This window comes from Triturus cristatus, chromosome 4_2 (genome assembly GCF_964204655.1).
Source record: "Triturus cristatus chromosome 4_2, aTriCri1.1, whole genome shotgun sequence".
Taxonomy (NCBI): domain Eukaryota; kingdom Metazoa; phylum Chordata; class Amphibia; order Caudata; family Salamandridae; genus Triturus; species Triturus cristatus.
In genome coordinates, this window is record NC_140586.1 from 481,374,049 (window position 1) to 481,388,539 (window position 14,491).

General features: G+C 45.9%; 1 protein-coding gene across 2 annotated transcripts; it reads right to left on the reverse strand.

Moving 5' to 3' along the window:
• Positions 1-818: 818 nt before the first annotated feature.
• On the reverse strand, positions 819-13,543 carry LOC146834576 (uncharacterized). 2 transcript variants are annotated; one of them, XM_085602035.1, is made up of 3 exons: positions 13,368-13,543; positions 5,978-6,334; positions 819-1,318 (listed from the first exon to the last, which is right to left on the reverse strand). In XM_085602035.1, exons 1-3 carry the CDS (start codon positions 13,413-13,415, stop codon positions 959-961), a joined length of 765 nt encoding a protein of 254 aa, XP_085458161.1. In that variant the 5' UTR covers positions 13,416-13,543; the 3' UTR covers positions 819-958. The 2 variants fall into 2 exon arrangements, 1 of the variants encoding a protein (XP_085458161.1); XR_014960637.1 differs by lacking the exons at positions 819-1,318; positions 5,978-6,334 and adding an exon at positions 6,819-6,944 and having other exon boundaries at positions 13,368-13,440.
• Between the last annotated feature and the right edge of the window lie 948 nt (positions 13,544-14,491).

Sequence of the window (14,491 nt, forward strand, 5' to 3'; positions counted from 1 at the left end):
TTGTGTAAATAAAGTGTTCTTTACTTACATTCAGTGGCTTTATTTGATGTGTAACTTCCACTACAATTACATATGTAGGCTGGCATCCCATCCTTGTTGCCAACATAATGTGTTGACCCAATGAGACAGGAAGTGCAGAGTGGTGGCTGGCAAATAGGTATATTTAAATTGCAGCACTGTAGATAGTTAAGTCCACAGAACAGAAGAACCTTCAAGCATGAAGACAAGTCAAGAACTTTTAGCACATCAACATACTTGAAGGTAAACCCACATTACAACAGGCAGCCAGACTAATCAATTGACAGAAAAACTGAGAACATAATTCCACTACTCTCTCAAACAACTTCACTGGTTACCTGTACGCAAAATAATTATGTTTAAATCTCTTTCAATCATACTAAGTTGGCCGACGCAACTTCCACTCATTTTATAGCTGCAAAATTCAAGTGGTGATGGCAGGTAGAGTTTAGAATGTGGCATATTGTCATGGTGTGACGGGGCAGGGGCGGCAGAGACGACAAACAAGCGAATGCAGTTTGGTCGAGCACTTTATTCTCAACCTGGTACAGGGCTTCTCCCAATAATGTTCGGTACACGGATGGAATGTCTCTGGCTCTTCAGTCTTTGGACTGTCTGGTTGACACTCAGGGCGGCAAGCTCCTATTCGATCGTCTGGCCAGTTGCCGTTGACTCCGCGGTCTGGTTCCCTCCGAGTCTTCCCTCCGTCGTATGGGACAAAAGAGACGAAAGTACTGGTTAGGTCGGGGATCTCGTGCGCCGGGACACAGGTAGGGCCGGGAGTGAGGGAAACCAAGTGCTTGTAGTGCTCTCACTCTCTCGTGACTGTGAGGGGGGTGCACGTGTGAGGGGGAGACTATGGCAGGGTACTGGATACGGTCTCGGTGTTACGGGCCTGGGTTTATCAATGGAGGTGAGGTGGCTTTCCCCAACCAACCCGCTACCCTTCCACGTACCTGCTCGAGCCACGCTCCTCCCCTGGGAACGTGGCCGGGCGCTTCGTGGTAACGTTGGCCTCCTGGCTTGTCGGTCTCCCTTCCTCCGTACTGCTACCTCCGCTTCTCCGCTCCCGAATCGTCCTCCTTCTCCGCACTGAATCTCCTTCCGCCTCCTGGGAAACGCCGTCCGTCGTCTTCCGGAATCCTACCGCTTTTGTGTATCCTAGCAACGTGACGTCATCGGTGGGAGTGGTCTCGTCATTCTGAAAGGCGAAGTTAAAGGAGCCCTGTCCACTTTCCACGGGCCAGTCCTGCGTATCATAGGGATATCTCTCCTCCAGTGGTCCTGTCACCTCGGGTTGCTGCAGGGGGAGAGAAGGGGTCAACGAGGCATCTGGTGTACAACAGTTCTGTTTATGGGAGGGCGGTCCTACAGTGTCGAACGCCCTGTCACACTCCTCCCCCCCTGGATTCTCCCGTTCGGGGAGAGGGAAGACCCGTGAGAGGAAATCAGCGTTACCATTATCCCTGCCCTTCCTATGTCTGATGGTGAAGGCATACGGCTGCAAGGTGAGGAACCATCGTAGGATTCTGGGGTTTTCGCTCCTATTTTTATACATCCATTGCAGGGGCGCGTGGTCAGTATATAGGATAAATGGTTTACCTTCCAGGTAATATTGAAGCTTCTCTATGGCCCATTTTATGGCCAGGCACTCTCTCTCAATAGTTGGGTACTTGGCCTCCCTCGGGAACAGTTTTCGGCTTACAAATAGAATGGGGTGTTCTAGCCCATCCCCCCCCCTCCTGAGACAACACCGCTCCTATGCCCATGTCCGAGGCGTCGGTGGCTAAGATAAAGGGCTTGGAGAAGTTCGGGGATAACAACACCGGCTGGTTTGTGATGGTATCTTTCAAATCTGAGAAGGCGCGCAGGGCACTAGGACTGGGCTGTAGGAATTCCCTTTGGTTAATCCCCTTGCGTAGCAGGTCTGTAAGAGGGGCAGCAATGTCTGCAAAGTTGGGGATGAATCTACGATAGTACCCGATAAGGCCTAGGAACGCCCTCAGATCTATCTCTTTTATTGCAAGGAAAGGGGGTAGCCTGTATAGCTCGGACTTTGGAGGTTTGTGGGGTGATAGAGCCCTCACCTAACACAAAGCCAAGATAATTGACCTTTGTAAACGCCGCTCTGGACTTCTTGGCGTTTATGTGCAGTCCAGCTTCTTGCAGGGCGGTGAGGATCGTCTTTAGATGCCCCAAATGTTCCTCCCAAGTGTCGCTGTATATGACGATGTCGTCCAAGTAAGCTGAGCTGAATGACGGGAAGGGTTGTAGGATCGCATTCATAAGTCTTTGAAAAGTGGCCGGGGCCCCATGAAGGCCAAACGGTAGCACGGTGAACTCGAATAATCCTTCGTCCGTGATGAAGGCCGTTTTCTTCCTATCGGCTTCCCTGAGGGGCACCTGCCAATATCCCTTTGTCAGGTCTAGCGTTGTTATAAAGGCAGCTTCTCCGAGTTTTTCAATCAACTCGTCTACGCGCGGTATGGGGTAGGCGTCGAACGTAGAGATGGCATTTAGGGCTCGGAAGTCCATGCAGAAACGCCGAGAACCGTCGGGTTTAGGCACCATGACAATCGGCGAGGCCCAGTCACTATTCGAGGGCCGAATCACCCCAAGATTCAACATCTCTCTGACCTCCTTTTTGATGGCCTCTCTCCGAGCGGCCGGTATGCAGTACGGTTTCAGCTTTACCTTCTGTCCCGTCGGGGTCTCAATGTGATGTTCCACTAACGATGTTCTCCCGGGTCTATTTGAAAAGATGTCTTGAAAGGGACGGAGAACATCGCGTAACTGTTGCTGTTGAACTCGTGGAAGTTCTTCACTTATGACCAGTTCGTTCAGGGTGGAGGGTTCCTTTTGGGGTTGAGGTAGGAGCAAGTGGGCACTTGTTGGGGGAGGCCCTATCCACTTCTTCAATAAGTTTATATGGTATGTTTGGGTTTTTGATGGTGAAAGGCGTAATCGGTAGGTGGTATCTCCGATCGTACCAACCACCTCGTAAGGTCCCTTCCACTCACTCCTTTCTTTGCTGGCGCAGGCCGGGAGCATGATCAAAGCCCAATCGCCGACAGCTAAGGTCCGGAGTTTTTTTCCTTTGTCATAGCATCGTTTTTGCTTCTGTCTTTGCATCTCCAAATTGGTATAGGCCAAGCTCCTTAGTTTACCTATTTTGGACCGTAGTTGTTGTGTGTAGTCAAGGAGGGCCCTTTGTTCTTGTTCCCCTTCCATCTCCCACGCATCCTTGGTCATTTCCAGCAGGGATCTCGGATGTCTGCCATAAAGGAGTTCGAAGGCTGAACATCCCAGACTGCTCTGTTTCTGAGCTCTCAAGACGTAGAGGGCTAATGGGAGGAGGCGATCCCACTCAGGCCCTTCAGCCGACAGCATCTTCTTTAGGGTGGTTTTCAGAGACTGGTTATACCGCTCGACGAGACCGTCCGTCTGCGGATGGTACACCGACGTCCGTAGGTGTTTTATATCTAAGGTTTTACAGACCTCCTGCATCAATTTCGAAGTGAACGGGGTACCTTGGTCTGTTAAAACCTCCTTCGGAAATCCGACCCTGGAGCATAGCTCAATCAACCTTTCGGCTATGTTAGCTGTTGTGGGGGCTCTTAGGGGAAAAGCCTCGATAAATCTGGTGGCATAATCAACAAGTACCAGCGCGTACATGTTGCCTTTAGATGAACGGGGTAGCGGTCCGATTAAATCCATGCCAATTCTATCAAACGGTCGTCCTACGATTGGTAATGGAACCAGCGGTGCTGCTGGGGGGCGGTGTAGGTTCCTTCTCTGGCATATTTCACACTTCGTACAATAGTCCTTCACCTGTTTATAAATCCCGGGCCAGTAAAAATACCGTAGTATACTGTCTGTGGTTTTCTCGGTCCCACTGTGTCCGGCGTGAGATGGGTGTGGGCGAAGAAGAGAACCTGGTCTCGGAAAGAGAGAGGCACCACTAACTGAGGGTCCCCTCCCTCAACCCCCTCCCGGTATAGGAGATCCTTGGTTATGAGGAATCTAGGATATCTCGGTGTGTCTAGGCTCTGGGACATATGTGCACTCTCCCAAGCGTTTAATAAAGTGGAGTCATTGGCTTGTGCAAAACGAAAACTGCGGTCCGTGACCCATGGCTCGGGAGAGATAAGGGTTGTTACTATCCTAGGGGCTGTTGTAGTGGTTATTGATCTATGAAAGAGGGCCAAGAATTCCGGATTATCCACCCCCAAAATCACTTCCTCCGGCAGGGAGTCAACCACCCCAACCCTTACTGTGCACGGGTTTTTTTCATGGGGTTTTATTGTGACCTGAGCAAGTGGGTAGGGCCTAACGTCCCCATGGACGCATTTTATGTGTACCAGAACGTCCCGGACATATTGGTTTGGACGTATCAGTTTTTTCTGGACCACCGACTGTCGGCATCCCGAATCTAAGAGGGCTTTTACATTTTTACCATTCAGCGACACACTCACATAAAACGAGGGACCTGTTTCAGCCGCATACATTATGGTCTTAGGGAGATACCCAACCTCCATGGGCTCCTCGGTCGCTCGTTTCTTGGGACACAGGCGGGCTATATGGCCCCACTCTCCACATTCGAAGCACTGGGGGCCTCGGAGCGGTGTTCCCTCAAATCTTAGGGGCCTGGGTTTCGGGTTGTCTGGTACCGGTTTCTTTCCCTCGGTCTTGACGGGAGTCTGTATCTTTGTCCCCTTCTCGTAGTCCCACCCTGTGACCTTAGGTTGTGCACGGGCATAATTAGCAGCCATTTCAATGGCTTGCTCCAAGGTCAACCCCTGGTGTTGTTTGAGCCACCTCTGAGAGGCGTACGGCAAGGCCTCCATAAACTGTTCTAAGTATATCTTGGTCATTACTTCCTCCGTCGTGCTGGTGGCCGGTCGTAGCCACAGTTCCGCAGCGAACTTCAATCGGAAAAACAGAGTTTTGGGGTTCTCGCCTGGTATACCCCTCTCTTTCCTGAAGCGGAGTCTGTATGCCTCTCCATCGAGCCCTAAATGGTCCAAGATGACCTCTTTTATGGTTGGGTAGGGCGTGGTGCCCATGGGGTTGGCCACCTGATATGCAAATTGCGCCTCCCCTGACAGGAGCGGCGCCAAAAAGAAGGGCCACTTGTCCTCCGGCCATCCCATCGCTCTGGCAGCCCTCTCAAAGTTCATCAAGAACATGTCCGGGTCCTCCCCCGGCGTATATTTCTGTAAGGCCAGTCCTGAGGGGTGAGGAGCGGGAAGGGGTCGCGCCTCCGGGGTTGTTTGTACTATTGCGACCGGAGGACTTTTCTGCAGACTCTCCATGTGGGCCGCGATAGTGTTTTGGAAAAGGTCCCGGTCGGCTTGGGCTGACGTCATCTGCCTCTGTACTGCCCATTCTAATTTTTCCTGTCCTTTTACGAGATGCTGGATGAGGGCGTCCATCTTGTCATACAGAAGGACTGGATCCCACTTCTGACACCAGTGTGACGGGGCAGGGGCGGCAGAGACGACAAACAAGCGAATGCAGTTTGGTCGAGCACTTTATTCTCAACCTGGTACAGGGCTTCTCCCAATAATGTTCGGTACACGGATGGAATGTCTCTGGCTCTTCAGTCTTTGGACTGTCTGGTTGACACTCAGGGCGGCAAGCTCCTATTCGATCGTCTGGCCAGTTGCCGTTGACTCCGCGGTCTGGTTCCCTCCGAGTCTTCCCTCCGTCGTATGGGACAAAAGAGACGAAAGTACTGGTTAGGTCGGGGATCTCGTGCGCCGGGACACAGGTAGGGCCGGGAGTGAGGGAAACCAAGTGCTTGTAGTGCTCTCACTCTCTCGTGACTGTGAGGGGGGTGCATGTGTGAGGGGGAGACTATGGCAGGGTACTGGATACGGTCTCGGTGTTACGGGTCTGGGTTTATCAATGGAGGTGAGGTGGCTTTCCCCAACCAACCCGCTACCCTTCCACGTACCTGCTCGAGCCACGCTCCTCCCCTGGGAACGTGGCCGGGCGCTTCGTGGTAACGTTGGCCTCCTGGCTTGTCGGTGTCGTCTCCGTCCGGTCTCCCTTCCTCCGTACTGCTACCTCCGCTTCTCCGCTCCCGAATCGTCCTCCTTCTCCGCACTGAATCTCCTTCCGCCTCCTGGGAAACGCCGTCCGTCTTCCGGAATCCTACCGCTTTTGTGTATCCTAGCAACGTGACGTCATCGGTGGGAGTGGTCTCGTCATTCTGAAAGGCGAAGTTAAAGGAGCCCTGTCCACTTTCCACGGGCCAGTCCTGCGTATCATAGGGATATCTCTCCTCCAGTGGTCCTGTCACCTCGGGTTGCTGCAGGGGGAGAGAAGGGGTCAACGAGGCATCTGGTGTACAACAGTTCTGTTTATGGGAGGGCGGTCCTACAGTGTCGAACGCCCTGTCACACATGGCCACATATAGAATGTTAGGGTTTGAAATTAAAAAAAGGTTAGACGACTGAAGCTCAGGAGCAGAGCAGGAGGAGTTGCTCCAGTGTGCTGACAATAAATGGATTTTAAAGCATAAATCTAGCTCTGTGCTGTCACTGATTGGCGATAAGCGCCGATAACGCCCACACCAGCCTTACTTCAATACCCTCCTCTCGGTAAAAGCGCGCTTACCAAAAGTAATTTTTCTTTTTTTTTTTTTTAAAAGCAAAGTATAGCAGTAGGTGTCGGGGTCAGTGTATTTGCTGTAATTTAATCAGAAATTGGCCTAATTAATGTGCACTTGTGAGCGCTTACTGTTTATCACTGCACGTGTATAGCTCCCGATGCAACTGTTCAATGGAGCATGCCCGTTGAAATTGTGTGAGATCTGTCTCAAATGGCAGCCATCTTGAAAGTAGGCAAATCCTCACGCGAGATTTCAAAATCTTGGTGGCCATCTGTGAATCAGGCAAGCTATTGGGACAAGAAAAGATCTGGCAGCCATATTAAGGTCAGGCAAAATCTCAAAAATAAGGGAGAATGTTCAAAAACAGCTGTAAATTAAAATTAAAATACTGAGAAGTGATTGTTACTAAATATCAGGAAAAATACAAAGGATTGAAAAAAGAAAAAAAACATGTTTAATCTTAAATAATAAGACAATATACAACACAATGCTGGAAGAAGGTGAACGTTCAACAAGCGCAACAGCAAATACACATATAGATGATATATATATTCACAAGGAAGAAGATGTTTTCAGTATGATATTTAGGAGACCTTTACTGTTTGACTTAACAGATGAACAAACTATTGCTCAAAGATGGGAAAAATGGAGAAGGAGATCTGAACATTTTTTGAAAGCCACGTGTAAGGAGCACACTGATGACCAGGCTACAGACTTACAACTTAATTAAGTAGGTGATGAAGAGGAGGATAGATTTGTCACATTCCTTGACACGGATAAGAAAGCACACAAAGGGCTTATGATATGGCTAAAGGAACGATTTGATCCAGAAAGAAATTTACATTGTGAGAGATGCAATTTCAACATAGCTTTTCAGCAAGTTAATGAGACCATTGATGAGTTTGTGACTAAACTAAGAAAGTTAGTCAAGTTCTGCAAATTTGACAAATTTAACAATCACAAAGCGCAATTATTGGGACTGTTAGCTATGACATTTAATGTAACAACAGTGCACCCTATACTAAGGGAGTTTCCTGTTTTGACTAAGGCAAAAGCCTGGGCAAAGTAAAGGACAAGACTATCACTCTGCACATAAATGAAAAGGTGAAATCTGTGGCACAGATGCATAGAAGAGTTCCAATTCATATGCAATACAAAATTGAAGCAGACATAAATGTATTACATAAGCAAGATATTATTGAACGAGCGACTGGTCAAACACCGCTGGTGTTCCCAATGTTAGTGGTACCTAAGAAAAATACAAGTGAAATTCGAATTTGTGTAGATATTCGAGTACCAAACAATTGAGAGGAAAAGGCACCCAGGACCAGATTTGAACGACAGGATTAGTGCTTTAAATCGTGCAACATCTTTTTCACAGTTAAATCTCTGTAAGGGTTAACATCAATTCGAGATTGATGAATGTTTGAGATTCATCACAATTTTTTCAATGCACTTAGGCCTAGTTAGCTACAAAAGACTTAACTTTGGAATATGTTCAGCAGCAGAAATCTTTCATGAAATCATAAAAAATAGCATCAGGCCTGTAAAAAAACTCAATGAACTACAGTGATGACATAGTGGTGTTTGGAAGAACAGAAGGTGAACATGACCAAGCATTAAGGTAAGCATGCCAAGAAATCATGAAAGCGGGATTGACACAAAATCCTGATGAATGAGAATTAACCTTTTATGGTCACATATTTTTAAACAAAGCAATGACACCCGATCCCATGAAAGTATCTTTCCTAAAATCAACAAACAGTCCGAAAGATATAACAGAGTTACGCTTGGAATGGCAAGCTATTGCGCTTGTTATATCAAGGATTATGTCACTATTAACTCACTTCTTTGAGAATTAACTAAAAAAGCAAAAACAATTAACTGGAATGTGAAACATGAACATGCGTTAAAATAAAATCAAGGATGATGTAGCATCAGTAGAAAATGTTAAATATTTTGACCCAGATCTAAACACTGAACTAATTGTAGATGCCAGTCCAGTGGGACTAGGCGCCATTTTAGCACAGCTCAAAGTTGGTAAAAATACTCCAAGGTTTGTAGTGTTGCATGCCAGTAAAAGCTTAACAGATGATGAAAAGAAATACTCACAGCCAGAGAAGAAAGCTTACCAGTAGTCTGGGTGTGTGAGCACGATTATGGTTTTTTAATTGGAAAAACATTTGTAATAGTCACAAATCACCAACAACTATTTTTGGAAATCCAAAGGCAAAAAAAAAAACCTTAGTATTGACAGATGGGGTATAACATTAATAGACCACGATTTTAAGATTGTTCAGAAGCCTGGAAAAGAAAACAATCCAGCTGATTTTTTGTCAAGACATCCATTTGATATATGTAAAAATTAAAATAAGCTAATGAAATTGAAGAAAATTTGAATTTTGTCATTAAATCAGTGGTTCCTGAGGCAATTTTAAAGCAATAATTGATCCATGAATCTAACAAAGATAACACTCTTACAGTGAAACGAATGTTACGGCTAAATGAATGGAAACACATCAGTGTCATGACAAAATTTCAACCTGGAGCATATAAGAGAGATATACTTGCATTCAAGAACATACAAACTGAGCTGACAATAAGAGTAGTTCTGCATGATATGCAAAAACGTGTAATCAATCTGGCACATGAAAGTCACAGAGGGGATACAGTGACAAAAACTCTGTTAGGTGAAAAGGTGTAGTTCCCAAGACTTGACAGCCAAGTGGAAGAAATTGTCCAAACTTGTCATCTTTTATGAGCCATTAGATCTGGACAATATGTGTTTGTTATAATTGATGAGTACTCAAGAAATCCGATTGTGAAAATGGTGTGTCTACATCTGTGATACTCCCTGTCCTCGATGAAATGTTTTCTACCTGCGATATACCTAAAGTATTAAAGACAGACAATGGTTCGTCCACCTTTTAACTGAAATGTATTTGACTAATTCCTTGAATATATGGGAGTGATAAATATAAAAATTACTCCTATGTGGCCACAGGCTGATGGAATAGCAGAAAGATTAATTGCTGATATAAAACAAATCTGTTCAAGCCAAATTGTCACAAATTTCTGTAAATCGAGCTTTATGTCAGATTCTATTTGATTACAGAAACACACCTCATGGGTCGACTGGAAAATGACCACATTTGCTGCAAGTGCCTCTGAAACCCCCTAATGAACATGAACAAATTGCAAACAGAGATGAGATGATGAAAGGAAAAATGAAACAGTATGCGGATCAAAAGAAATATGGTCAAGCAAGAAATTAGCAGTTTGGAGATCTTGTTTTAGTAAGACAGAACCAGGTACGAAAATTAATGAGCAGATTTCATTGATCTCCTTAGGTAATAAAGGTAAAGGGGATGGCAATCACTGCTCAAAATGAACACCAAACAGTAGTAAGAAACAACGCACATTTTCGAAAGTTTATTACTCCATTTTAAGAAAAACAAAATATACAAGAGAATGACTTTCTTTCAGAAGAACAGGAAGGGCACTGAAGAACCCACAAAGACTTATTGAACAGCATTAAAATAATTATTGACTATATTTTCTGATTGTATTTTGTTTTGTTTTAAGTAATTATTATTTCTTCATGTCGTTGGAAAGGGGGAAGATGTAGTGATGTAGAGTTTAGAATGTGGCATGTAGTCATGGCTACATATAGAATGTTAGGGTTTTAAACAAAAAAGAGGTTAGACGACGGATGCTCTGAGGCAGAGAAGTAGGAGTCACTACAGTGTGCTGAAAATAAATGCATTTTAAAGCATAAATCTGGCTCTGTGTTGTTACAGAATTTACGTGTATGAAATGTGTGATCTAAATATACCTCAAATAATATCAGGAGGCAAAGCTTCTTCTGCAGTAGCACCCAGACTCAGGAATTCCCTTTTATTTCAACTATGCTCCACACGTTATCGTTTGTTATGCAGTATAACTGTATGTCTGTGCAAATGTAATGGGCATTTCAATTGAAAATGTGTTGTCTGCAGGGCCGGAATGGGTACCTAAAGCAGCACTGGCAATTTAGTTGGACCAGCCCCATGGGGTAGGGGGTGTGTGCAACAGTGAAACACTACTGCTTTTGTTACTAGGGGCTCATATTGCTACAGAACCGGCCCCCATCCTTCCAGCCTCCCTGGGAAACGCCAAAAGCCCACTATAGCCAGTCCAGTCCTGATTGTCTGTAATGGCAGTGTGCTACCACACCATGCATACTCCACACTATGCCTTTCCACTCCACAATGCTCTACTCCATGCCTCTCCAGTCTATGACACTCCACATCATTTCACTCTACGCCCCTCCACTCTAGCCCAATCTACCCCATCTTACTCAATCCACTCTATCCAATCTACCCCACTTCACTCAAATCTACCCCACTCCAATCTACCCTATCTCATTCCACTCTACCCTGATCTACTCAAATCCAGTCTACCCCATTCCACTCCATCATAATCTACCCAACTCCACTCCAATCAACCCCACTCCACCCTACCCCAATGTACCCACTCTTCTCCAATCTACCCCACTCCACTCCAATCTATCCCAATCCCCTCTATCACACTCCACCCCAATCGACCCCACTCCAATGTACTCCACTTCTCCCCCATCTACCACACACCACTCCACCCAAATCTACCCTATTGCACCCCACTCCAATATTCTCCACCCCAACCTACCCCACTCCACTGTACCACACTCCAATACACCCAATTAACCCCATTACACCCTAATCTACAGGACTCCACTCCAATCTACCCCATTCCACTCCACCCTAATCTACCCCACTCCAACATACCTCAATCTACCCCACTCCAATATACCCCAATCCACTCCATCCCATCCTAATATAGCCAACTCCACCCCAATTTACCCCATTCCACCCCACTCCAATGTACTCCACTCTCCCCCAATCTACCCCACACCTTTCTACACAAATCCACCTCACTTCACCCCAATCTACCCTATTACACTACTCTCCACCACACCCCACTCCAATCTACCCCACGCCACTTCAACCTATGATACTCCACTCAAATCTACCAGACTCCAATACGCCCAATTAACCCTGTTCCACTCTAATCTACCAGACTCTACTCCATTCTAACCCATTCCACTCCCCCCTAATCTACCCTACTCCAATATAGCCCAATCGACCCCACTCCGCACAATCTATCGCACTCCACTCTACTCCAATGGACCCGCTCAACCCTACCCAAGCCAACCTATCCCTCTCCACTCAACCACAATCCACCCAAATTTGCCCAACTCCACTCAAATAAATATACCCCACTCCAATCTAACCCACTCCACTGCAATCTACCCTAATCCAATGTACCCCACTCCAATCTATCCCACTATAATCAAATCTACTCCAATCTATCCCATTCCAATCTAACCCACTCCTTTACTCCAATCTGCTAAAATCTATCCCACTCCACTCTACCACAATCTACCCCACTCTACTCTATTCCAATTTACCCTACTCCACCCCATCCAATCTACAAAATTCTACTGTATACCCCAATCCACCCCATGCAACTAAAATCTACCCTACTCTACTCCACTCCAAATTACCCCACTCTACCCCTGCAAACCAATCTATTACACTCCGATTTACTCCGCTCCAATCTAACCTAATCCAATCTACTCCACTTGACTCTACCATAATCTACTCCACTCCACTGTTAGCCCTGCTGAACAGCAGCCACACTGGTATACAACATGGCTAAAACACGTTGCTAGATCCACTATCTAAAAAAAAAATAAGTCTAAATCCTTCCCTCTTCTATCCCTCCACTATCCTTTTCAATCCAAATAACAGACTAATCTGTCCACCTCTCAAATTAATTTACTTTCATATTTAACTATACTAATTCACCACTAATACTTTATGGGTTCTCGAGTAGCATGCTACTCAACAAAAAAGAGCTTCAACACCTCATCAGGGGTAGCAAGCGCTGTATAAAGGCAAACCTTTTCCCCTTTTCTATCCCCCTGCTATCCTTCTCAATCTAAATAACTGATTGTTATATTCACCACTCAAATTACTTTCATATTTCACTATACTAATTCACCACTAATCCTTTATGGGTTACGGAGTAGTGTACTACTCACCGAAAACGCGCTTCAACACACAATCAGGAGTAGTAAGTGTTATATAAATGTAAACCTTTTCCGTTTTCTATCTCTCCACTATCCTTCAAAATCCAAATAACTAACATATCCACCACTCAAATTACTTTCATATTTCACTATACTAATTCACCACCAATCCTTTATGGGTTCCGGAGTAGCGTGCTACTAGCCAAAAAAGTGCTTTGATATCTCATCAGGGGTAGTAAGCGCTATTAAATGTAATTACAATACAATCTCTCGCGAGACCTATTGGTTTTGCTAATGCTTGTTTCTTTAGCACCAAGAAACGTTGGGGCCAATACCTTCTCAAAATAACTAAGAATAACGTCCCTAGTGCTAGAGTTAAATGTCATATTTCTTTCACTGTACGAAAGTCATGGTGGAAGTGAAAGGCCTGTGAGAGATTGTCTGACACTTTGGAATACGCAGTACAAGAAAATGGGCAGGAGTCCTGAATGCCATAGGAACGTAGGGCATACCATGTGTGTGTGCTACATCTTCGACAACCAGCGACCACTGCAAACTGCAATCTGGTTATTTCTACTGAGTGACTATTATTTCAGGTAATTGTTTAGGATAACTTACATGTTCTCCACTTGGTGAAGAGTGGGCATGCACCATGTCGACAGTCATCTCAATGCAGCCCAACTGTCGAATCAAATCAGTCTTTATGACATGGTTTTAGAATCCCATTGAAGCACTGAGGCATGGATGGCCTGAAAGCGCAATGCCTATTTGTTGTCTGCTCCTAAGCTGCAGCAGAATGTGAGTGTCACATTTGCAACGGCTGTAATGGAATCAAAAAACAGGAAAGGAATGTGGCAAAAGAAAGATGTAAGCATTACAGATAAATTAAAAAAAAAAATATATATATATATATATTTTTTTAACAACAGATTTTATTTGTCATTTGCACATTGGAAGCAGGGCTCTGTAACCCAGACTACTGCCGCATAGAAATACACAGTAACACATCGCAAAGGACATTTTTCAGACAAACAAAAGAAAGCATACATAGTCTTTGAGCTAAAGTGTGAACTCGGATCCCCCCCCCCCCCCCCCCGTGTTTCCACATCCTGGCGATGTCCTGTTTCGCCAACGTAAGACCCAGTAGCATGAGGTGCCGCTTATAGAGATTACCCCCGATGCCATCCATGACATGCAACAACGCAAGCTGTGGCGTGCGCTGGAGCAGCCACCCAAGAACCTCGGACAAACAAGAAAAAAAAACCTCCAGAAGCCATCCAGCGACGAACAGTGCCAAACCGTATGAAGGAAAGTACCCTCCGCCCCGCCACATCTGAGGCATTCCGGTGAGGTTATCAGGCCCGCACGGTACAGGCGCGCCCGAGTATAATACACCCGATGTAGGTATTTGAATTGTACCAGGCGGAGGCGCATTGCTATGGCCGCACCCCATGGGGCAGCCAGAGCCTCCCTCCAATCTTCCTCCTCCAACGAGCCTACATCCTCCTCCCATGCCGTCCGCAATCTATCCAAGGTGGGCGCGCTATGTATAACCAGTGACTGGTAGATGTGCGAAATCTTCTTAACCGTAAGATCCCCCATAAAGACTTTCGCCTCCAGTGGACTGAACTCGGGAATATCCTCCAGGCCAACCAGGCTAGGAGCCAGTGCATGGCGGAACTGGAGGTAGCGAAAGAATTGTGTCCGGGGCATACCAAACTCCTCCTGCAGATCCTGGAACG